The sequence below is a fragment of the Natator depressus genome, chromosome 21 (assembly GCF_965152275.1).
Source record: "Natator depressus isolate rNatDep1 chromosome 21, rNatDep2.hap1, whole genome shotgun sequence".
Classification (NCBI taxonomy): domain Eukaryota; kingdom Metazoa; phylum Chordata; order Testudines; family Cheloniidae; genus Natator; species Natator depressus.
Genome location: NC_134254.1, coordinates 605,735 through 631,108, shown reverse-complemented (window position 1 = coordinate 631,108; position 25,374 = coordinate 605,735). Strand labels below are relative to the sequence as shown.

General features: G+C 40.3%; 1 protein-coding gene and 1 long non-coding RNA gene across 2 annotated transcripts in view; one reads left to right on the top strand and one right to left on the bottom strand.

The window, feature by feature from the left end:
• The window catches only part of SYCP1 (synaptonemal complex protein 1), a 69,962-nt gene that overhangs the window by 39,638 nt on the left and 4,950 nt on the right, over positions 1-25,374 (top strand). The window contains exons 20-28 of the mRNA XM_074936011.1: positions 575-656; positions 2,657-2,719; positions 3,424-3,486; positions 5,122-5,184; positions 7,272-7,388; positions 9,407-9,517; positions 10,424-10,516; positions 14,387-14,461; positions 16,039-16,098. Coding sequence (XP_074792112.1) covers positions 575-656; positions 2,657-2,719; positions 3,424-3,486; positions 5,122-5,184; positions 7,272-7,388; positions 9,407-9,517; positions 10,424-10,516; positions 14,387-14,461; positions 16,039-16,098 — 727 coding nt within the window. The remainder of the gene's footprint in view (positions 1-574; positions 657-2,656; positions 2,720-3,423; positions 3,487-5,121; positions 5,185-7,271; positions 7,389-9,406; positions 9,518-10,423; positions 10,517-14,386; positions 14,462-16,038; positions 16,099-25,374) is intronic.
• Positions 23,638-24,783, bottom strand: LOC141975561 (uncharacterized). The gene is made up of 3 exons (XR_012635950.1): positions 24,739-24,783; positions 24,010-24,150; positions 23,638-23,749 (listed from the first exon to the last, which is right to left on the bottom strand). It is a non-coding gene; the product is annotated as an uncharacterized LOC141975561 (long non-coding RNA).

Sequence of the window (25,374 nt, the reverse complement as noted above, 5' to 3'; positions counted from 1 at the left end):
GTTTTTTGTAATTGTTGCACAGTTTATACCAAGAGTTATACTGCATCATTCATTTTCATCTAAGACGTTAGAAGTTTGGGTTTTCAGTTTTCTCAGAAAAACCCTTTGATTATAGAGGAAATTTAAAGAAAATAGCATATACAAAGTTATTAGTTAAATGTGGGAAAAAATGAGATGATTATGGAGAAGAGGATTCTTATTAAATTTTACCATCTGAAGTGTTGTATATTTTGACAAGTCTCATTGTTAATCTGCCTTCCATAATATGGATTTAGATATTATGGAGATAGATGCATTAAAATAATGTAGATAGATAAACTTATTGTATGTATAGGACTTTCTAGGTCTGTGAAAAATACGTACAGCTCAGAAGTGAAAGTCTGGGCCACTGCCCTGTACCTTTTAGGGACATCTTCAAAGACTGGCATAAAGCATCCTTAATATTAGCTATAAAGGAAGCTGCCTTTCTAGCTTTGAGCTAAGCTGTGATTTTTTAAAATTTTTTTAGCAGCAGTGAAAGAAATCTTCATTTTAAAATTAATTATGTACTAATACTTATTAATTTGGCATTTAGAAATGACTTGGAGTCTCTGAAGGAGAAGATGAAAAAGAAAGATGAAGAAGCTAAAACTAAACTGGATGAAAGTGAAGAAAATGTATGGGATATATACAGTGCTATATCTTATTATGAAAAAGCTATAGCAGTAAATGTCTGAGCCAAAAAAGGTATCCTTAGGAAACAGATGATGATGGCGAGTAGGAAATAATAGTTGTGTAGGAACAGGCTGGTTGGGATGCTTTCTACGAGTACCCAGGGTTGTGAGGCACCTACCTACCCCTTAGAGTGAGAAAGTACCTGCGGTGGATCAGCTCACTGACTGCACTGGCCTCTGATAATGCAAACACTGCCTTCCAGGACTCCTCAGGCCTTGCACACCCTGTGCAGGTTAGTGATAGGAACACACCAATCCCCAAGTCCTCCGAATGTCCCTCTGGACTGCCCAGCCCCTGTTCCATGTTCACAGAACTCAGCTTTGCTACTCAAAAAGGAATAATACACACCAAATTACAGTTTTAATTCAGGATCACCAGTCCACTTAATATACAGCACTTAGATATATTTATAGTGAAAACAAGAATAAGTTTATTATCAAACAGAGATTTAAATGATACAAAATCAGAATATTGGAAACACATGTTTGCAGATAAAACAAAATCATAAAATGCATTCTAGAGCTTACACTTTGTCAGATGTTTGGCTGCATGTGTGTGTTCCTGCATGTTGCACTGGCTTTGTCCAGATAGCCAATACAGCAGGCTCTGATCGAACTGACCAATAAACACAAGACTTAGTTTAGTAGCGAAGGCCAAGTTTATTGCCAACAAAGCACAGTGCTAATGCCCTGGCTCAATGGTTACAGGTACACTAACACATATGCCTGTGACAATGGATTTTCCACTGCCCCTTAGGCCAGACGAAGGGTAAAAGCGAGGTATCCCAACGTTTATAGACTGAGACAAACAGCCTGGAGTAGACAACTTATCTATCACCTTACGTGTTTCATGACATGTTTGTTATCTCCCCTTGTACTTTTTCCTGATGTTTCAGACAGAACATCACTATTCATTACTTTTGTCAAACCATTTTATCATGTGCTGGGTTGGAGTGTTCTTATACTGGCCTGCTGGAATGTGTTTACATATTCATTGTGTTTTAGCAATGGTAGCAATATTGGTGCCGAGATCGTGTACCGGACACTGACTTGCAGGCAAGCATATGCTTTTGACAGGGCCTAACTGTTGCTCATAGCATAACTTTTGCTGACGTTGGTTGAGACCTCAGGCCTTGCACTAGGCCCATGCTTCAGGTTCTCTCTTTCTTAACTCACAGGACATTCCTCTGTCTCCTATAGGATAACTTACCCAAAGTCTTTCCCTAGCATTTTCAACCAGGACCTTTCAGAAGATCAAGCCTGCTGGTGCCTTGTCTTCACAGATTGAAGAATGCCAGAATTTCTCTGCATCACTAGCTGTACCGGACTATCCCTTTGATCTTCACCTCAAAACAGGGGTGTCCCCTAGCTGTTTGTCTTACTGTTCATTTCATTCTGAAGTCTCCACAAGCTCTTTGTTAGCATTTTACTCAGTATACCAATAGACTTATATTGTAAGATCTGCAATACACAGTGATCCATCAGGGAAAAATGTCTCCCTGTCTGTAGAAGTTTGTCTCAAGGCCCTATACCTTTGAATGACCTGCCTTTAACTACAAGATCTAGAGAATGTAATTTTCATCATGCATAACACCTCCCATGTTTTCCATATGTATGTCTCTGAATGATTATAATGACCAATGTGACCCATGGTTGTCTGTGGGTTAGATGAGATTTTAATACTAGTATGTCTGGTGTGGAGGATTTTTATTTTCTTATGTTTTCTGGTGCATAGAAATATATCTTGGAGCATGCTAAACAGTCTCTTATGAAGTTTTACTGTGAAATTAAATTAGATAAAGACACCCAGAACAAGGGATGTTTGCTTGATTGTTCTGTAAGTATAAATAAATAGCAGAAGAAAACTAGCTGCATATTTTGGGGCAATTTGTGGTAAAATTTCTAATAATAGTTTAGCCAGATTTTAAAATAATGTATTTCAGACTAGAAACATTAGAAGTGAAATGTCAAGAAAGGAAAAGCAACTGAAGATGCTAGAAAATAAGGTATGAGAGTGTACTATTATACTATGAACTAGAGAGAACTTCAAAAATTCTTTTCCGTTATAAGCATTAGCTGCAGTATTTCATATACAATTTGTGAATAGAAAAGAGGTGATTATGGTTCCATATTACAAATTTTTGCTCTGCTCTAATTACAGCTTTTGATGTAGGACGACCAGACAGCAAATGTGAAAAATCGGGACGGGGTGGGGGGTAATAGGAGCCTATATAAGAAAAAGACCCAAAAATCGGGACTTTCCCTATAAAATTGGGACATTTGGTCACCCTGTTTCGTTGGGCTGTCCTACTACAGTTTTACTAGCTAGCAGTAGAGTATCAAAACCATTAGAGCTTTAGTGCTCTAAATCCTGATTCAGCAAAACACGTAAGCTTGTAATTTACGTCCCACTGAAATCGGTGGGTTTTATGCATGTGATTATAGTTAAACACATGCTTAAAAGTTGTACTAAATAGATACTTGAGCATGTGCTTAAGTGTTTTTACTGAGTTGGGGCCAAGAATAGTTCCAGTGAGCATCAGTGAGGTTAATCACATTATTGAAGTTGAGTATGCTTAAGTGCCTTACTGAATTGGGACCTATGCAAAGACAATTGCAATTGTTCTTAAAATAGCAATCAAATAAATTAACAAATTCTAAAAATAATAATTTTGCAATGATTCATTGTTTGAAATCTCTCTGTTTTTAGTTTAACAATTTAAAGAAACAGATTGAAAATAAAACCAAATACAACGAAGAACTGCAGCAAGAGGTATGTAGAATTTTTTAAAGTTACAGGAACATGGAACACAAGAAATCCAGCTGCATTTGTGTAGAGCAATACTGTTGTTCAGTCTCTGGTAGGATTTTAAATAGATGTGGAGTCTTTTTGCAAATGTCTATGAGATTACATAACTGGTTCTCTTTTCTATGATAGTCTTAATTCAGGTCAAATCTAAAGAAAGTTTGGTCTTTAAAATGGTTCTTTTTAATTGTAAAACTTGGTCTACTTTAGTGAAAAGTAATTGTAGAAAGAATATATTTATAATGAATTCTGATTATTTTGTATTTGATACAGTGTCATCAGTATACTTTTAAATAAACACTAGAGTTATGTTAATTATCCATCAGGAAAAGCAGAAAAATAAAAATCTGAGCTCAGATTGTCCTCTCTTGTTAAAAGCCATGGGAGTGGATTTTTTGTGAGGAAATCTCATTGAAGGTTTTTTCACAGAGTTTTCCCCTATCTCACCCTACAAGGGGGCAGAGTTGTCTCCTTGTAGAAAAGCCATCCAGAAACTTGGGCCGTCTGCTTGGAGCCTCTGTATCACTGCATCAGGTCTGGCCCTCTGGAGATGCCTTTGCAGTGCAGCCTGGGCCTGTATTAATTTTTTCATGGAAGTTCAACAAGCAGGAGGCAGAGATGTTCTGCATCCTGCTTTTTCCTCCTTTCTTCCACCCATGTTGCTCACATGAACCTTGAACCATGTGGAGAGTTTTTTCCACAGTGTCCACAAAGGGTAAAAAAAAAAAAAAGTTTTATTGAGGTACGTGAAAAGAAAAGGAGTACTTGTGGCACCTTAGAGACTAACAAATTTATTTGAGCATAAGCTTTCGTGAGCTACAGCTCACTTCATCGGATGCATTCAGTGGAAAATACAGTGGGGAGATTTATATACACCGAGAACATGAAACAATGGGTGTTACCATACACACTGTAAAGAGAGTGATCACTTAAGGTGAGCTATTACCAGCAGGAGAGCTGGAGGGTGGGGGAGGAAGCTTTTTGTAGTGATAATCAAGGTGGGCCATTTCCAGCAGTTTACAAGAACATCTGAGGAACAATGGGGGGTGGGGGATAAACATGGGGAAATAGTTTTACTTTGTGTAATGACCATCCACTCCCAGTCTCTATTCAAGCCTAAGTTAATTGTATCCAGTTTGCAAATTCATTCCAATTCAGCAGTCTCTCCTTGGACTCTGTTTTTGAAGTTTTTTTTGTTGAAGTGTTGCCACTTTTAGGTCTGTAATCGAGCGACCAGAGAGATTGAAGTGTTCTCCAACTGGTTTTTGGTACTTGAGCTTTCCTTCCACAGGAAGGATTTTTCAATGCACAAATCTTACGGGGCCTGATATGGGACATGGATTGTGGGGGGAAAAAAAATTTTAAAGGAGAGGGTACCGGGATCAATCTTTAGTCCCAGTTCTGACTGTTGTGTGCTGGTGAGGCAGTACACAGTATGCAGAAAACTGCTGTAAATGAGCAGCTGAAGATACCCCGCCTCAATTTGCCCTGTGTTTTATACTAATTTTAGCTACCGAAGCAGCAAAGCAATACTCCAATATGTTAATAAAATAATGTAAATGTTTAAATGCATACCTTTAGTCTTCATTTTGGTTTTAACAGAATAAAGTGTTGAAAAAAAATATTGCAGCAGAAAGCAAGCAATCCAGTATTTATGAAGAGAAGGTAGGTGTATACTAAATATTTCTTGTAAAAGTGAAGGACAAGTAGTTGAAGAGCATGAGTCTGTCCTTCAGTCCCACTGAAGTCAATGAGATTACTTCTGTGTTTAAAAATTAAGCAAGTTTAATTGTTTTGCTGGATTGGGGCCAAAATGTTCAGCATCTTGTTGTATCAAGCTATGTTATATTGGAGACTGTCGGCTCCCCATTGAAATCAGTAAGGATTGAAGTTTCTCAGAATCTTACAGGAGATGCTCTGCACCTCACTGAATCAAACCTTTAATAAGAAATTTGTGAAATTGTATCCACTGTTTCTAGGACAAGATTTCAAGGGTAGTCAGACTTTCAGTGCTGCAAGCACCCAAGCATGTATTATCTTTTTTGGATTAGTTAATACTTTTAATTAGAAGTTGGCCCAGGTTGCAATATTCAGATGTAGCATTCCAATACTACAATGTCTGTGACCACATAAGAACCTTTATAGATAGATAAGCACATTTTTATTTAGATTTTAGTTTGGCTCATTGCAGAGATACAGGTCAGCAACAAAATTCAAATCCAAATAGGAGTTTGGGAGTTCAGAATCTCTCTTTACTTTTAATTCTGTCAGGTTCAGTTTTCCTGGAAAATATAAAGTTATTCGGGGCTTGCTTCTGTATCATTCAGATCAAGGAAGTTGTCCCATTGACTTGACTCGAGCAGGGTTAAACCACAAATGATTTGTTCATAAATGAGCATTTTATGTGCGCATTGTAGCTGGTCAGGTTAGCCAGACCTGTGGAGGAGCTCTATGTAGCTCAAAAGCTTGTCTCGTTCACCAGCAGAAGTTGGTCCAATAAAAGATGTGACCTCACCCACCTTATCTCTCTAATATCTGGGACCAACATGGCTACAACAACAATTCTAAAAATACAGTTACATACTTTGACAGCAATATAACATTATTTAAATTACTAATATCCTTGTGCTTTACTAAAGTGAACAAAATAATATAAATGGTTTTTCTCCTTCTGAACTTCTTTTCTCTAGCATCTACTGAAAGTAACACAAGAAATTTCTCTCTAGCCTAATTATTCAAATGCATATTAACTGGTTATATGTAATTTTTGTGATAAGTTGTTTCTGCCATAATATGAGCTGTTGTTTAAATATTCTAAGTACTGAATTTTGAATAAATTAATTTTACTAGGGTGCACCCTTTTAATTCATGTCATGGTTTCACTGAAGTCAGTTCTCAGTCAAACATGCAAATTGTTGGCCTCTTCCAGGCATTTTGCCAGCAAAATCAGCAGTTTAAAAGAACGTTTGAATAAATACAGTTCCTTTCATAGAGATTACTATTAATAATAATAAAAACCTACTAAGACGAATGGGCCAGGAAAATTCCCTGTTCTTCAATCAATGCTATTCTAAATGGAAATTATAAAAAACCACAGGACTAGATCATTGACTGTGGCTGAAGAGTACGCAGTACTGCTCAGGATGGGGATTGCAAAGGTGGCATGGGAGTCAATGGAGACTCCTTGCAGAGCCCTGCTTTCCATAGCAAATCTTCCCCCCCAAGAACAGGAAGAGTACAGGAATGGAAGACTATTCTGTGGCTGCACAGCTCTGGGAGGAAGTCATAATGCCAGTGGATGAATTTCCAGGGAATAGCAAGCATGGTCTTATTTTCTTGTGAATTTTAGGATATCATGTACACTTTGGGGGGGCCCTCTCCTCTCAAGTAATCAGAAACCTCCCCCTCTTTAGGTGATGATGTCTTGGAGACAGTATTAGTTGAAACTCAGTATGTTTCACTTTTCCTTTTTCATATGTTTTTCCATTGGAGGGGGTGATTTAATTGAAATTATTGTTGCTATTTTCCCAGTAATTAGGAAAAAATGTGAAAGGCCATAGCTCAGATCCTTGTTTTAAAAAAAAATTGACTTGAAGGTAAACTGTCCCAGTACAGAAGTTGGTCCAATAAAAGATATTACCTCACTCATCTTGTATCTCCAGTATAGGTTAGGTAATAACTGCTTAAATGAATCAACATATATTAAAATTTAATCCTGAATGGTTAATTGAAATGACTTTATCCTTTAAAAGGTGAATAAATTACAACTAGAGCTCGAAAATGTAAGTAGGCAACATAAAGAAACAGTTGACAGCTACCAAAAAGAAATCGAGGCAAAAAACATAACCGAAGAAAAACTTATTGAAAAGGTAAGAATTACTAAAATGTACTGTTTCTTTGGATTCATTTGAGTAATTTGATATTTATCCAATGTTTAATGTGCTTTGTAAAGTTATTTAGAGCTGATCCTGAACTCCATGTTATAGTCCTGTGGACACCCGTGGCCATATGGGGAAGCTGTCTATATGCAATTTATTCCTTCTATGTGAAATCATGAATTGTATGTGTAACTCCAACACTCAATTTGAAGTCAGTCAGTCAAGGGCTGGGAGAAGTTACAGATCAAACAAATTAAGTCATTAATGTGAATGGATCCCATTCAAATGGGACCATTTTTTGGACAATGTGATGGCTGAAGCCTTGGAGAAACAGTTTTCTCTAACTTCTCTGCAAGTGGGTTTGAAAAGTGGAAAATCCCCAAAGAGCAAAACAAAGTACCAAGATGTTCGTACTAGTTTTTAAAAACACAAAATCTGGGAGGGGAGGGTCAGACAGATGATGAAGGTATGGTGCAGGAGAGAGGAACAAAGACACATGGTTTTGGAAGGAGAGAGGACTTTTTTGACTTTGGGGGACCAGTCAAGGTCAAAGGAAACGGGCATGAGGAAAGAGAGAGAGACTCCATGATTTGGAGGAGAAGCTATGGGCAGCGGGGGCGTGTCCTGGACACCCTAGAGGACTCTAACCAAATCCCAGAAAACACTGAGGAGGAAACTGAAACAGGTGAGGAAATTGAGACAGGGAATAGCATATAGATGTTTTATTTTGCACGATCTGAATTTCTTTTGCGCTAATATAAAAAGTAATTACTTTAGCAATACCTGTTGCAAAGCCTGTGTGTGTTTGCTTCAACTATCATGAGTCCCTGAAGAGAAATTAAACCAGAGTGCCCACAAGGTTGGAGCTCTGAGAAGGTGTGTGAGTCAGATACTGGGGAGCCTAGGGGAGCCAGTGCTAGTTTTCAGGGCCTAGGAAGTTGGACCATGGAGTCTAAGCTTGCAGATGGGTTGTTTGCAGAGTATTTGTAGCCTGAAAGTGTGCCTAGACATCCAGAGTAAGAGACAGGGAATGCATGGGCTTTGTTCAGATTCAGGAAGCATAAGAGCACATGGATCCAGTGTGGTGGTCGAAACGCAGCACCTGGTGAATGTCTAGTAGGGGGAGTTCGACTAGTGCCATGACAAAGTCAGTGGAACTGCTTGTGTGTGAACTATGAATACTGGTGATTTATAGGCTTTCAGCACTGAGTCCTTAAGTGAAAACGTTCATATTTGGGTCTCTAAAGTGAGGCACCTAAATAAAAGCTAGGATTTAGTGCGTCCGTTTAGGAATCCAGGTTTGAAAATGTAGGCCTTAGTTTGTGAAATTGCCTTTCAGCTAATGTGCATTTTAGTACAGGAATTTTTAAAATTAAAAATGTTATTTTTAAAACTAATTGCACAGGAATTTTTTGTTCTAGAAAGTACCAGACTGAAATACAATGAGAATGAAAAAACTAAGATTTTAAAATATCTGTTTTACAGATTTTTTGCAGGGCAGCCAGGCATTTTTAAGTCTTCAGTACTGTAGATTATAATATCACAAAGAAGAAAATACTCCAAATCAAGTGGTTCATTCCATCCATATTACTGTAATTGTTAGAATAACTTCAAAATGTATCTTGTGTATTTCATTAAATGAATAGCTGTGGTTTCATATTTGAGAAAAATACAAAAATGGTCAGACAAGTCCACTGTGAAAAAAGCATTTCTTTTCATGTGTGTATATATAGTATTTTTAAATATATTTTTAGCTTCGTTTATTTTATTTTTTTAACTTGATGCCACAAAATTTTGCCTGTCTTACAGTTAAAGATAAACTGTGCAACAATGCAGGCACTGCAAGTGAACCATATAAAGAACAAAGTGGCTTTTGTTTTAATGGAAACCCAACCCAAGTGTTGGACTGTCATAACAAAAACTAAACTATATGTAGTTTTGTGGGTTTCGTGAAAATATTGCATTCAATGTTGCTCACAAATTAGAAGAAAATACTGTGTTGTTAACAGGTAGAAAAGATGAGGTTAATAGCTGATGAAGCAGTAATATTGCAGAAAGAAATTGATATTCGATGTCAGCACAAGATAGCTGAAATGGTAGCACTTATGGAAAAACACAAGGTACAATGATTTTGCTAGTTTTATATGTACAATACATGACATTATGTCTGGAATCAGTAAAATTGAACAAACCACAAGTATTAGGAACTAGGAAATGGAGCTTTATTACAAGGACACTGATCTAGGAAAATTAAGCTGGAGATATGCTCAGTTTCTTCACATCTAACAAGAAATACATCAATGACAGGAAGCATTTCTTCCCTATCTTAACTCCTAAATATGTAGATAAGCAGAAATTATACTACTACTTGTAACTGAAGCATTTGGCCATCCCTAATACTGTAATACTAGTTGTGGCAGAGATGCAGCTCTCCTAGAGCTGCTTTGGGAGTTGCAAATACTGAGGTATTACATTTGCATACATTTTTATGGAAGAAGGGAAATACGGACCTTAATGATCATTTAGAATTCTGAATGTTCCCATGCCTGTTCTGTGGGAAGGATTTTCTGGCATTTCAGATTCCTTGTGGTCCCATTCTCCCACCCCAGGTTTTCTTTTGGTGTTAATTTTCGGACCCATTCTTGTAAGGCCTCTAACCTTTCAGTGGTCTTGCGTAGTTCAGTTTAACATACTTTAGTGAAGCACTCTGTACCACTCTTTTTTAAGTGGATATGTTCATAAATGTTACTTGCTTCAGTATAACCAGCCTTTCCACACAGGTACATTTGATTCCCCACTGAGGACATAAAATGCTTTTAAATGGCCCCACGGAGTATTATTGTATAGAGAGAAAGTGTGAGTAGCATCTGTAGAAAGAGTTAAGATATGTATCATTGAAACTTCAAGCTAGTTTTGTGTCCAGCAAAGTTAGTAATCTTTTGTAACTTCTGAATAAAGAATGAATACTAGCTGTTTTTAAGTGATGTTTATTTATCTCACTTATCCACATGACTCTTTTTATGCAGCATCAATATGATAAAATGGTTGAAGAAAAAGATACAGAATTAGAACTCTGTAAGATGAAAGAACAAGAACAAATGTCAGTAAAACAATCCTTGGTAAGAGCTAAACCTTAATAGTGAATAACTACAAGAAAATTAAAAGAAACAGCTGCAGATGAGTGACATAACTAGATAACAATTTTTCCTTTTTTACTGTTTGTTTTTTCTCTATTTTAGATGTGTACTTTATATTCTGGAACTGTACAATGAAGGCTAGCCCCCCCAATTTCTGTGCGCCATACTTACTTAATTATTATTATTTTTGTATGTGTTACAGTATAAAGTGTTTTAAATGAAATGTAAGCAAGTGTACTTCCCTGTCTACTTTTCTCCTGATGGCCTCTGAATGTTTTCACCACTCTATCTGATTAAGGAACTTTTGTATCAAACAGCGTGCCATTTTTTTTCCTGGTAATAATATGCCACAAATAACGAGAGAAAAACTGCTTGACTTCATAGATCCATAGATATTTAGGTCAGAAGGGACCATTATGATCATCTAGTCTGACCTCCTGCACAACGCAGGCCACAGAATTTCACCCACCACTCCTACAAAAAAACCTCACACCTATATCTGTGCTATTGAAGTCCTCAAATCGTAGTTTAAAGACTTCAAGGAGCAGAGAATCCTCCAGCAAGTGACCCGTGCCCCATGCTACAGAGGAAGGTGAAAAACTTCCAGGGCCTTCCAATCTGCCCTGGAGGAAAATTCCTTCCCGACCCCAGATATGGCGATCAGCTAAACCCTGAGCATATGGGCAAGATTCATCAGCCAGATACTACAGAAAATTCTTTCCCGGGTAACTCGGATCTTACCCCATCTAATAACCCATCACAGGCCATTGGGCCTATTTACCATGAATATTTAATTTCCAAAACCATGTTATCCCATCATACCATCTCTTCCATAAACTTATCGAGTTTAATCTTAAAGCCAGATAGATCTTTTGCCCCCACTGCTTCCCTCGGAAGGCTATTCCAAAACTTCACTCCTCTGATGGTTAGAAACCTTCGTCTAATTTCTAATCTAAATTTCCTAGTGGCCAGTTTATATCCATTTGTTCTTGTGTCCACATTGGTACTGAGTTTAAATAATTCCTCTCCCTCTCTGGTATTTATCCCTCTGATATATTTATAGAGAGCAATCATATCTCCCCTCAACCTTCTTTTAGTTAGGCTAAGCAAGCCAAGCTCCCTGAGTCTCCTTTCATAAGACAAGTTTTCCATTCCTCGGATCATCCTAGTAGCCCTTCTCTGTACCTGTTCCAGTTTGAATTCATCCTTCTTAAACATGGGAGACCAGAACTGCACACAGTATTCCAGGTGAGGTCTCACCAGTGCCTTGTATAACGGTACTAAAACCTCCTTATCCCTACTGGAAATACCTCTCCTGATGCATCCCAAGACCGCATTAGCTTTTTTCACAGCCATATCACACTGGCAGCTCATAGTCATCCTATGATCAACCAATACTCCAAGGTCCTTTTCCTCCTCCGTTACTTCTAATTGATGCGTCCCTAGCTTATAACTAAAATTCTTGTTGTTAATCCCTAAATGCATGACCTTACACTTCTCACTATTAAATTTCATCCTATTACTATTACTCCAGTTTACAAGGTCATCCAGATCCTCCTGTAGGGTATCCCTGTCCTTCTCTAAATTAGCAATACCTCCCAGCTTTGTATCATCTGCAAACTTTATTAGCACACTCCCACTTTTTGTGCCCAGGTCAGTAATAAAAAGATTAAATAAGATTGGTCCCAGAACTGATCCTTGAGGAATTCCACTGGTAACCTCCCTCCAGCTTGACAGTTCACCTTTCAGTAGGACCCGTTGTAGTCTCCCCTTTAACCAATTCCCTATCCACCTTTTAATTTTCCTATTGATGCCCATCTTATCCAATTTAACTAATAATTCCCCATGTGGCACGGTATCAAACGCCTTACTAAAATCTAAGTAAATTAGATGCACTGCGTTTTCTTTGTCTAAAAAATCTGTTACTTTCTCAAAGAAGGAGATCAGGTTGGTTTGGCACGATCTACCTTTTGTAAAACCATGTTGTATTTTGTCCCATTTACCATTGACTTCAATGTCCTTAACTACCTTCTCCTTCAAAATTTTTTCCAAGACCTTGCATACTACAGATGTCAAACTAACAGGCCTATAATTACCCGGATCACTTTTTTTTCCCTTTCTTAAAAATAGGAACTATGTTAGCAATTCTCCAATCATACGGTACAACCCCTGAGTTTACAGATTCATTAAAAATTCTTGCTAATGGGCTTGCAATTTCTTGTGCCAATTCCTTTAATATTCTTGGATGAAGATTATCTGGGCCCCCCAATTTAGTCCCATTAAGCTGTTTGAGTTTTGCTTCCACCTCAAATGTGGTAATGCCTACCTACATATCCTCATTCCCATTTGTCATGTTACCATTATCCCTAAGATTCTCTTTAGTCTTATTAAAGACTGAGGCAAAGTATTTGTTTAGATATTGGGCCATGCCTAGATTATCCTTGACCTCCACTCCATCCTCAGTTTTTAGTGGTCCCACTTCTTCTTTATTTGTTTTCTTCCTATTTATATGACTATAGAACCTTTTACTATTGGTTTTAATTCCCTTTGCAAGGTCCAACTCTACTTGACTTTTAGCCTGTCTGACTTTATCCCTACATGTTCTGACCTCAATAAGGTAGCTTTCCTTGCTGATCCCTCCCTTCTTCCACTCCCTATATGCTTTCTGCTTTTTCTTAATTACCTGTCTAAGATGCTTGCTCATCCAGCTTGGTCTAAAACTCCTGCCTATGAATTTTTTCCCCTTTCTTGGGATGCAGGCTTCTGATAGCTTCTGCAGCTTTGATTTAAAATAATCCCAGGCCTCCTCTACCTTTAGATCCATAAATTCTTCAGTCCAATCCACTTCCCTAGCTAATTTTCTTAATTTTTGAAAGTCAGCCCTTTTATAACCAAAAACCCTAGCTACAGATTTATTTTTATTAATCCTTCCGTTCAGTTTGAACTGAATTAGCTCATGATCACTTGAGCCAAGATTATCCCCTACAACCATTTCTTCTATGAGGTCCTCATTACTCACCAAGACCAAATCTAAAATGGCATCCCCTCTAGTCGGTTCAGCAACTACTTGCTGAAGGAATCTATCAGCTATCGCATCTAGGAAAATCTGAGCCCTATTATTATTACTAGCACTCGTTCTCCAGTCTATATCTGGGAAGTTTAAAGTCTCCCATGATCACACAGTTTCCATTAGTATTTACTTGAATAGTCCTGTCCAAATATTAATAGATACATTTCTCAATAGTACTTGATCTGTTGAAAAAAATAACAACAACCTCCTAGCCTATGACTGCATTAACTTTTCTGTGCCCCTCCTTTACCTGGCAAAACCTCATTTTGGGGAAGGTCCTGAGAGTAGTCACCAAGTCATTGAGGAGTCTCTGACAGTGTAGCCTCAGATCCTCATCCCCCTCAAACCCAGTGAGGGGTTTCTCATGGAGATTTATTGGGGATTGGTCCTGCTTTGAGCAGGGGGTTGGACTAGATGACCTCTGGAGGTCCCTTCCAACCCTGATATTCTATGATTTCCTTCTTACAGGACTTGTTCACATGTATTTCCATGGGAAGGGGTTGATCCAAGTCTACAAATTAACTCATTCATGCTGAACATACCTGTTGCTCAGATAGGAAACTCCATTATTTCAAAACATCCAACTTAACCATAGGCCTGTAAATGGCTAAGTGTTTGAAGGTACCCACAGTTAACTTTTAGAATTATTTCTGTCATTAAAATAATGTAAAGTTGAACAGTATAGTAGTATATGACAGATACATTTATGTGAGTTTTTAAACACTATTTTCTTTTTCAATGTAACAGAAAATTATTAACTCTTATCTGATTGTAATTTTTAGGAAACTGAGCTATCTCATGTAAAAAGTGAACTGTTATCCCTTAAGGAGCAGGTTAAAATAGAGATTAAAGAGAAGGTATGTCTTGTGGCATTACATTTAAAATTTTTTGGCTTAGCCCTGTGGCTATATCATTTAGTGCTATGAAGGAAATTTGGGTTGATTCCTCTCTCTCGGGACTTGTGTACATTTAAGAGGCTTTGGGGGTATAGATATTCTGGCAGAGGTATGCCAGCAAAGCCCCCTGTTGGAGACAGGATATGCTGGCAAAAGGAGTCCTGCTGGCATAGCAACACCACCTCCCCCAAATAGCATTAACAATGCTGACAAAACCAACGAGGTGTCCAGTGGCACCTTAAAGACTAACAAATTTATTTGGGCATAAGCTTTCGTGGGTAAAAAATCACTTCTTCAGTTCTTCTTTTACCCACAAAAGCTTATTCCCAAATAAATGTGTCAGTCTCTAAGATGCCACCAGACTCCTTGTTGGTTTTGTGGATACAGACTAACATGGCTACCCTTCTGATACTATGCTGACAAAGCACTCTTGTGTTAGTATAGTTGTGTCTACCCTGGGGGTTTTGCCAGCATAGCTATGTCAGGTAGAGGGGTTCACTTTTTCACACTCCTAGCCCACATAGCAATGCTGGCAAAACTTTGTTGTGAGCCTCACTCTGCTCTCAAGAGCTTGATGTGCTCTGAAGTCAGCATGCCTAGCTGAATTTAAGTCAAATTCCCATTGACCTATATGGGTCCAGGATTTCACCTTTGGCCTCTGAAGTAATCCAGTTGCAACTCTACAGAAGTTTTCTACACAAGAGTACAGGCATATAAAAAATGAAATTATGTTTTGGACACAGACATTTTAGCCTTTCCTTATCCAGATACAAACTGTCGGAGGAATGTTTGATGGTCTGAATCTTAGCATACAGATTGCTGAGCTTGTACACTACCTTTTATTACAACCTCAAACACTCTCATGGAATTTGTTGCTAAATGACTCATACTAGCACAAGACCAGAACCGGCCAAACAATATGCAACAAATAATCTCATGAATTTAGCCTCTTTTTTTAGTTCAGGAATTATCTACAAACAGATTGCGATTTTTATTTATTTGCAGTTGTTCAGTAGATTACTTGTGCAAATAAATTCTCTATTCATGTTGTGTAATTGTGAATGGATTGTTTAATGGGTCTGTTCATGAGCCTAAGTACTTGCAGATTCAAGCTGTTAGTGAATAAAAGGGATCACAAATATTTGACAGAATATGTACCTGACTCTGTAGAGGACAAAACTCCGTATGTGGCAGAACTCCATAGAAGTAAATGAATGAAAGACAGCCTGAAATAAAAAAAAATCTTACTGCATAAATAAAAAACAAACACTAATGAAAACTGGGTATGTAGGGACAGTAAGAGATGTATCCTTTCCCATATATAATTAAAATAAGTGTGTTAATTCTTGTTTCCACTTTTTTAATATCTACTGAAGTCTGAAATTTAATTAAATGCTGCTCGTATATTGTTGTGTGTTTATAACTGAATGCTGAACATGTGTACTACTGCATTATTGTACAGAAGATATATTCAGCTAAAATATATTTGCAAATAGAGCATTTACTACATATTACACTACTCTTTTATTTTTAAACAGGAAAAGCTTACAAGAGAAGCAAAAGAAAATGCAGTTTCTGAAAAAGAAAAAAAGCATAAGGTGGCTTTTTACTTTGATTTTTATAAAATGTTATGATTTGTGTTAGCAGGCACGTATAATGAAACTAAGGTTTCATACTAACTGCAAATGTTGGTGAGTTGGCATTTATTAATATGATGTTGATTTTTAGTATATTTTAATTTATTACTGTTATTTTTAGACAATACAAACATCCTTTATGGAGACTCCCTAAAACCAGTTTAACGCTTGCCTCTGCATCAGTTAATTAAAAAAAAAAATTATCCCAGAATTTCACATCTTTTAGAGAGAACAAGTTGGAAAACAAAGAAATGTCTTCTTGGACACCTACTAAAAGTGTCTTGGTCACTCCATCATTAAAGGTCTGTTGCTTATGGGGTTGTATATTATTTCCATGTTTTTATTTTTTTTTTCTTTATTTTTGAAAATACACCTTTCACTTTGTTTTAAGGGCCCATGCTGACCTAATTGTCTCCAGAGACACTTTTTCACTTTTGATTAAAGAAAGCATAGGTTAAAAAAATTTAGAGTATTTTTCATGTGCATATATTGGGGGATATTTAGGGAAAATAAGTTTTTGAAAAAGGAATAGGGCTCCAAGATTCTATTCCTCACTCTTGCTAGTTGTGTGATCATGGACAGGTCAGTTCACTCATCTCTGCCTCAGTCTACCCATCCGTAAAATGGGGCTAGCAAAACCCATTTTACAGGGCTGTTGTGAGGCTTTATTTAATTATTGTCACAAGAGTTTTTTTTGACAATCTTGGTGGAAAAGTGCTGTGTGTCCTGCACAGCAGAAATGTTTCTAGTAAGCAGCGCCAAAAAAATAAAAATAAAGTTAGATTGTAATGCTATTATAGCCATGCAGTGTTCATGACTGTTATATCATAGCCATAAAATAGGCTCTTTTTAAAATGTGAGAAACCCACATGCATTTTTTACAGCATTTGAACTAATAGAATTCAAATATGTAAATAACTAAGGTCAACTTTTTATGCTGAATACATCTATAAGAATTTAAAATCAACAATAAAATCTACTATTTAGAAAAGAAATCTAAAACCCTTTTCTCTTCTTCTGACAAATTTAGAATATATTTATTTAATTTTGCCATAATAATAATTAATAAATAATAAACATGAAGGAGAACAAAGTGGTTAAGTGTTAGCGTACTGTCTTCTGAATAATTATTTAAGTGTTAACTATGTATTCATATTGTACACACTGAGGTAAATCCAGACCCTTCTTCTGTGGTCATGGTATAGTTCTGCAGTACAAAGTGGGGAGCCCGGAGCCCCTCTCCTGCCCACCCCTGGTCTCCCCATCCCAGCCCCAGGTCGCCTGAGCACCCCCAATCCCGGAGCATCAGGCAGGTGGGAACTGTGGCATCTCCAGTGCCGGATGGCTGGTGGCACAACCTGGAGCACCGGGCAGGTGGCACGGCTCCCAGCTCTCCCACCCCCAGACCGCTGGGGGCAAGTGGGCGGCACGGCAGTCAAGCGCCAGAGCACCAGTCGAGCGGACAGGCAGCATGGCCCCCAACCCTGGAATGCCGGGCAGCCGGTGGCGCAGCCCGCAGCCCTGGAATATCCGGGTGGGTGAGGGCCGACAAGGGTAGGACTGTGAGGGCGAAGGTGGGCTGTATGGCACCATAGTAAAAACTGAAAAATGTTTCACGACCATTTTATTTGATTTAACTCATGTTTTAAAATCACCACAGAAATTAAAGTTGGCTACTCAAGCCTACTATGAAGCACTACATCTACATCCTTCTTGGTTTCTTGTTGTAATTTTGCACAACTCTTTGGTGTCGTCTTGTGTGTCCATTACTTCCATGATATGCTCATGATCAGGCAGAAGGCGACTTCTTTCAGAATACAAAATTCTATTCAACGAGGAAAAAGAACTCTCAACTGTAGCTGTTGTGACTGGGAGTAGCAAGAGATGAATTCCTACTTCTTTCATCCCAGGAAACAAAGCACAAAGATTGGGTCGAACCACTAGTGATGATGAAGAAGAAGAAGAAGTTGAAGTTAAGTCTTCCTTCGTTCGTCGTATGATATTCCACTCTTTGTTCAAAATTCTCTATTCTGTCTTGATCACATAGCAGCCCCATTGCTCGTAGCGCCTCACTCTACGCAACTGTAGGTGTTTTATAAGACAGGCATCTGTAATAGCTATGTAGAAGTTAGTAGAATCCAGAAATCACTATTGTAGATTTGTAAGAATCAAGTCTGTGTACTTTTTCAGCTGTCTTAATAAACACTTCTTGTCCTCTTCACTTAAGGAGTAAATATAAGTGCCTTCATTAGTCAACTTCTGGACTAAAGTCTTTGCTTCTTCCAGTACGTTTTCAATGGATATCTCCCTGGTTGATCCACGGTTAGCTTCTATTGCTGGACAGAGATCTACTGCTGTTGTAGCAGATGCCTGGATGGCACTGTTTAATGACCCAAGTGGTTTTAACAGTAGACTTACAAGAAAGAGAATGGTGATAGTCTTCTCTGAACTTAGTAACAAAAGTAGTCCACCAGTCTCACTACTTAGATCTGTCCTATCTGGGTAGATACTTTCCAAAGCCAGTAATAACGGTTTCAGTAATTTTTAAGACAACAGCCAAAGATCGCTCATGAGAAAGCTAGCAGGTTTTCCCAGGTTGGACTAATTTGAACTTCAGTCCCAGTGTATCTTCTATTTGTTTCCAAGATGTTCAGTCCTTTTGGACTCTTGCTGAAAAAAGAGTATAACAAAGCCATTAAATGTATGGCTTTTTAATGTCTTTTGAGGATTCTGCAGCTTGTACTAGCACTAGCTGGACGAGATGGCCTCTTCAATGTGTATAGGAGAGATTAGGGTTACACTTTTTTCTCTGAGCAAAGCTTGTACTCCACTGTGTCTTGCAGAGAAGTTTGTAGCTCCATCAAATGCACAAGCAGCCATCTGTTTGGGGTTCAGTTTACAAGCGTTTAACTTTTCTAAGATGTCACAGATGCAGGTGATGTATATTCTATAACTTGAACATCTAGAATGTATCTACTGGCCTACCACGAACATCAAGATAACATATGCAATAATTTAATACTTAATGCCTATTTGCACTGGTGCATTATCAGCCACGTATGCACATTTATTATTGAATATGGTGAGAGACTTCTTCACTTGTTCAGTTGCCGAATCTTTCACTGTTGCAACCCATGTTTCTAGACAGTCAGCTGAGTTTTTTTTACAGAAAGATAGTGAGCATTTGCCAGTCTTGTTCGGAACCAGTGTCCAATTTCAGGATTAACAAGTGACAATGCACTTAACATTGACTTCCACTTTGCAGTGTGTGGTATCTCTTGCTTAAATAGAAAGTATGATGCAACAGCCGTGTTAGTTCACATAAACGGAGTTGTATCTCCAACATTCTTAACAGCCTTATTAAGTACTTCTAAAATTGGCTTTGACAGTGACCGGCTTATAAGGCTTTCTGCATGTTGATGCAGTCCAGAGGCATGCTGTTTTGCAGCCTTTTCATGAAGGTTTTCAGTATTGGCTCTGCTGATCAGTTTGGCAAACCAAGCTCCTCCACTTTTACTGTATAAATCCATGATATGCCCACATCTTGAATACCGTGTGCAGTTCTGGTCACCCCATTTCAAAAAAGATGTATTGGAATTGGAAAAGGTACAGAGAAGGGCAACAAAAATGATTAGGGGTATGGAACAGATTCCATATGAGGAGAGATTAAAAAGACTGGGATTTTTCAGCTTGGAAAAGGGATGACTAAGAGGGGATATGATAGAGGTCTATAAAATCTTGACTGGTGTGGAGAAAAAGAATAAGGAAGTGTTATTTACCCCTTCACTTAACACAAAAACCAGGGGTCACCCAATTAAATTAATAGGCAGCAAGTTTAAAATAAACAAAAGGAAGTACTTCTTCACACGATGCACAGTCACCTGTGGAACTTTTTGCCAAGGATGTTGTGAAGGCCAAAATGATAAGTTCATGGAGGTTAGGTCCATCAATAACTATTAGCCAGGATGGGCAGGGATGCAACACCGTGCTCTGAGTGTCCCTACCCTCTGGTTGCCAGAAGGTGGGAGTGGATTACAGGGGATGGATCACTCGATGATTCCCTGTTCTGTTTGTTCCATCTGAAGCACCTGGCATTGGCCACTGTCAGAAGACAGGTTCTTCTTTGAGGAGTGTCCCTATGGGTGCTCCATTTTAGGTGTTTGTGCACCGCTGCGCTTCTAGTTGGAGATTTGCAGTAGCAGTGCCCCAGTTGGCCGTGCATGCGCAGCAGCCGTCTCTCACCGCTCTGAGCAGCTACCCATCGTGTGCAGCTAACCACCGCCCCGTTCCTTCTCTACTGCCATTGGCTTCGCTCGGAACAACAAAAGCACCTTCAAAAACCTTGCTATTCCTTTACTTCAACCCTTGTAGTTTTATCCTTTATTTATTTACTTCTTCCTTCATTTTTTCTCTATTGAACCCCCCCCTCTTTTTCTTCCCCCCCTCCTCTGGCAGAAATCCGCCTCACAGCCCAGAGGCACTTGGAAGGGACTATTCCCATTCCTTCTTTGTGAACAGCCTCTTTGACATGCCTGGTTCTCCAGGCTTTAAACGCTGTTTGACCTGTAGACTGTCAGTACCAGTCTCAGACGGTCACTTGCAGTGTGTCTGTTGTCTGGGAGAGAGACGTGTCGCACAGAAGTGCCACCACTGCAAAAAGCTGACAGTGAAGACTAGAAAAGCTAGGGTTCTCAAGTTAAAACTTCGGATGATGGAGAAATCCCTTCGACCTGCTTCTGATCCTGAGCACAGGACCCCTCCCTGCCAGCACTCACCCGCGGTGGCATCAGACATGGGATCCTCTTCAAAAAACAGCTGCAAAGGACCCAGTCCCACAGGTCCCACTCCTCACCTCAGCGAGAATCACCTCAGCAAAGGCGATCTCCGACCGCCAAATCTGCTCCGGTACTGTCAGCACTCAGAGCTCTGGACCGAGAGGCGCTGGGACGGCCCAAGGAGCACAAGACCCCACACAGTCTAGCTCTAAGGCAGGCACATTTAACAAAGCTAAGCCTGCTACCTCAGCACCAAGCAGCGCAATAGCACCAACTGCTGCACTAATACATTGCAGCAAGTCTACAGCACCGGCAGCAATCACAGTGATTTTGAACGAAAGCATGCCTCCTTTGTCGGCACCGAGCCTACCCGTGCCAAAGCACTTAGTTAGCCAGGCAGACCTCTTCATCACGTCTACTCCGGGAATGCCTCTCTTCGATGCTGATGGTACCCCAGCCAGACCAGGGCCAAGCCTGACTAATACCCCTGCTGGCTCAGCCCCTCCTCTCTCCAGCGATGAGGAGGAGGAAGTGGGGACAGGAATGTACACCCCTCACCATTCCTCAGCCGAACCTGGAACCTCACGACAGCAGTCCATAGCATGGCAACCTCCACAATGGGTGCACCCCTCATGGTCCTCCTACCAAACTGGCCATATTGGGACCCCTGGGCGTTATACACAACCCAGAACATACAGCCCTACAACCCATCCAGGTCCAGAACACCAGGATCACAGAGATCACCTTCACCTTCTGCCCCAGCTTCCCCAGAAGCTCTCGAGGAGGAAGCAGAAGCAATTAAAGAGCCACCAGATGGTGACACCATCCCACCCACCCACATCTCCTCTTCGTCTCCTGACGAAACAGTAATGCCGCCTTCTCCCACATCAGGCGATGACTTTAAATCCTTCCAGGAATTATTTAAATAAGTGGCTGACTCCCTCGACATTTCTTTGGCAGAGCTGCTGGAGATACAGCATAAGCTGACGGATATTTTCCATACATCTCCTACTGCCAAGATTGTACTACTCATCAATGCTGCCATCATGGATCCAGCAAAAACTGTCTGGCAGACATCAGCTACAGCTCCACCTTCTTGTAAAAAATCAGACAAGAAGTACTACGTCCCAGCCTAGATTTTGTTCACCCACCCTAACCCTAATTCATCGGTGGTGGAGGCAGTTATTCAAAGCGGAAAGCAACATCTGGCTAGGACCACCCCTTATGATAAAGCTTGGAAATGCCTAGCCCTCTTTGGCAGGAAGGCCTGTTCCTCAGCGACCCTTCAGTTTCGCATAGCAAGCTATTCTGCCTTACTAGCCAAGTACACATGCAACATTTTTGCACAAATGACAACTTTTATTGAACATCTTCCAACAGATTAAAAAATAACAATATAAAGCTAACATAACAGAAGGCTCCCTCATTGCCAGAACAGCCTTACAAGCTTCCTTGGACTCCACTGACACAACGGCCCACTCCATCGCCATATCCATAGTCATGTGGAGGACGTCCTGGCTCCACCTTTCGGGCTTCCCCCAAGGAAGTTCAGGCAACAGTAGAGGACATATCTTTCGAAGGTCAAAAACTATTCGTGGAAGGCACAGATGCAATCTTACAAACTCTCAAGGATTCCCGTGCCACATAAAGAAACCCGAGGAATATATGCCCCTGGGAACAAAAAGAAACAGGGCAGATTTTATACCCAACGCTTCCGCACTGTCCCATATGCCCAACCTCACAGAGATTTTGACCAGCACCGCAAACAATGTCAGATGAGACACTGACAAGCCCCAGAGCAATCATCGACGTCTCAGCCATCCACTTCCAGACAAGCATTTAGAAGTGTTAGTCGAGGACACGAGCCCCACATACTCCACTGCTGAAGTTACTCATAACCTCCAGCCCATTTGGGGACCACCTAACACTTTTCTACCTGGTCTGGTCAGCCATTACATCAGACAAGTGCATTCTGGAAATTATACACAAGGGCTATTATATCCCTTTTGCCTCTATCCTGCCTACCCACCCCCCTTTCCCATCCCTTTTCAGGGACCCATCTCATGAGGACCTGTTACAGCAGGAAGTAAACCACCTCCTGCAAATAGGTGCTGTAGAACCTGTATCTGCCAAGCACAGGGGGAGCAGATTTTATTCACACTACTTTCTCACCCAGAAGAAAACAGGCAGATAGAGGCCCATCTTGGACTTGTGCAAGCTAAACAAGTTTGTCGGAACACAGAGCTTCAAGATGATAACTCTAGCAACCATAATTCCAGCATTGGAGAAAGGAGGTTGGCTCTCGGTCCTCGACCTACAAGATGTACTCCATCCACAGATGACTGACAATGCCCAGCATGGTAAAAGACTCACTCACCTGGTGGACAAAACAAACGAATGTTTGCACAGGTGTTCCGTTTCAATGACACACCCCATTGGTAACAATCACCACGGACCCTTGTGGGATGGGGAGCACACTTGTCCAAGAATACCATGCAGGGCTCGTAGTCCCTTGCAGAATCCACCCTCCTCATAAATCTATTAGAACTCAGGGCGGTTCGAAATGTATGCCACCACTTTCTGCCCCTGGTGTGCAACAAGACTGTCCAGATCCTCACGGACAACTTGGCCACTATGTTTTACATAAATCACCAAGGGAGGGGCCTGATCTTACCTGCTCTGTGCAGAAGCAGTTCACCTCTGGGAATAGTGCATCTTCAACAACATAGATCTCATCGCAGCCTACTTTCCGGGAAGCCATAATGTCACAGCAGACCACCTTAGCAGAAACTTCTCGCAAATGCACGAATAGGAGCTGGACCCAGGAATCCTGAAAACTGTATTCCAACAATGGGGTTTTCCCTCAATAGACCTTTTTGCAACATCCCACAATACCAAATGCCCACAATACTGCTCCTGGGCAGGACTTGGACAAAATTCCCTGGGGGACGCCTTCTTCATGAAATGGGAAGCCCTCTTGAAGTATGCCTTCCCCCCAGCTCCACTATTGAGCCCCATACTTCTTAAGATCAAGAAGGACAAATCCAGAGTAATCCTAATTGCACCAACATGGCCCAGAGAAATGTGGTTCCCATACCTGAATCAGATGGCCACAAGACCACCACAGATCCTTCCCATTGTGCATCACCTACTGACATGGGACGCCTCCACCACCCCAACATTCCAATTCTCCATCTCAAGGCGTGGCTAATCCATGGATGACGAACCTAGAGGCATGCTGTTCCAGGGAGGTGCAGGATATCTTACTGAATAGCCGACGACTCACTAAGCAAAAATCATACGCGCACAAGTGGAAACACTTTTCCATATGTGTGCAGAGACATACAAGTTACCCCACAATCGGCACCACTACCCACAATACTCGAATACATGCTGATGCTCAAAAAATTGGGCCTTTCCATTAGTTCACTCAGAGTGCACTTATCTGCCATTACAACTTACCACTCTAAAGTAGATAGACTCACTGTCTTTGCCCCCCCTTCCCCCCCGAACTAAACGCTTTCTCAAAGGCATACAGAATTCTTATCCCACATTGAGGGACCCAACCCCTATGTGGGACCTCAACCTTGTTCCCCGTACTCTCATGGGCAAACCCTTCGAGCCACCTGCTCACTGTTAAACTTATGCATGAAAGTCACCTTCCTAGTGGTGATCATGTCGGCAAGGAGGATGGGAGAGCTGGGTGCCCTAATGGTAAACCCACCCTGTACCATATTCCTCAAGGACAAGGTAATCCTACATCCACATCCCAGATTTATAGCCAAGGTTGTTTCCTTCTTCCGGTTCAGCCAACACATCTACTTACCTGTATTCTTCCCTAAGCTGCATGCTGACAGCAGGGAAGCGTCCCTTCACATGCTGGATGTTCGTAGAGCACTTGCGTTCTATATAGAAAGAACAAAGACATTGAGAAAATAATCCCAATTATTCGTATCCACAACAGAATGTTCCCAAGGCCAAACCATTTCCAAACAGCGACTCTCAAAATGGATCTCTAACTGTATCAGATTATCCTATCAAAACCACGATCTGGAACCTCCTTCCGGACTTCACATGCACTCTACCAGAGCTATGTCCACATCAATAGCTTTTCTCAAAGACGTACCTATCTCTGAAATTTGTAAAGCAGCTACCTGGGCATCAGTCCATGCCTTTACCAAACATTATACCTTACAGCAACATTCAGCTGCTGATGCTCACTTCGGATGATCGGTGCTATCCATTGTGCTTTAACTAACTCCGAAGCCCCTCCCCTCCAAAGAGGGGCACTGCTCTACACCCCTGTGGAGCACTCACAGGGACACTCCTCGAAGAAGAGAAGATTACTCACATTGAGGTTCTTTGAGATGGTTGTCCCTGTGGATGCTCCACTACCCTCCATCCTCCTCTCTGTTTCGGAGTTTGTCTTCGATCCTATGGTGTAGAGAAGGAACTGGGGGGA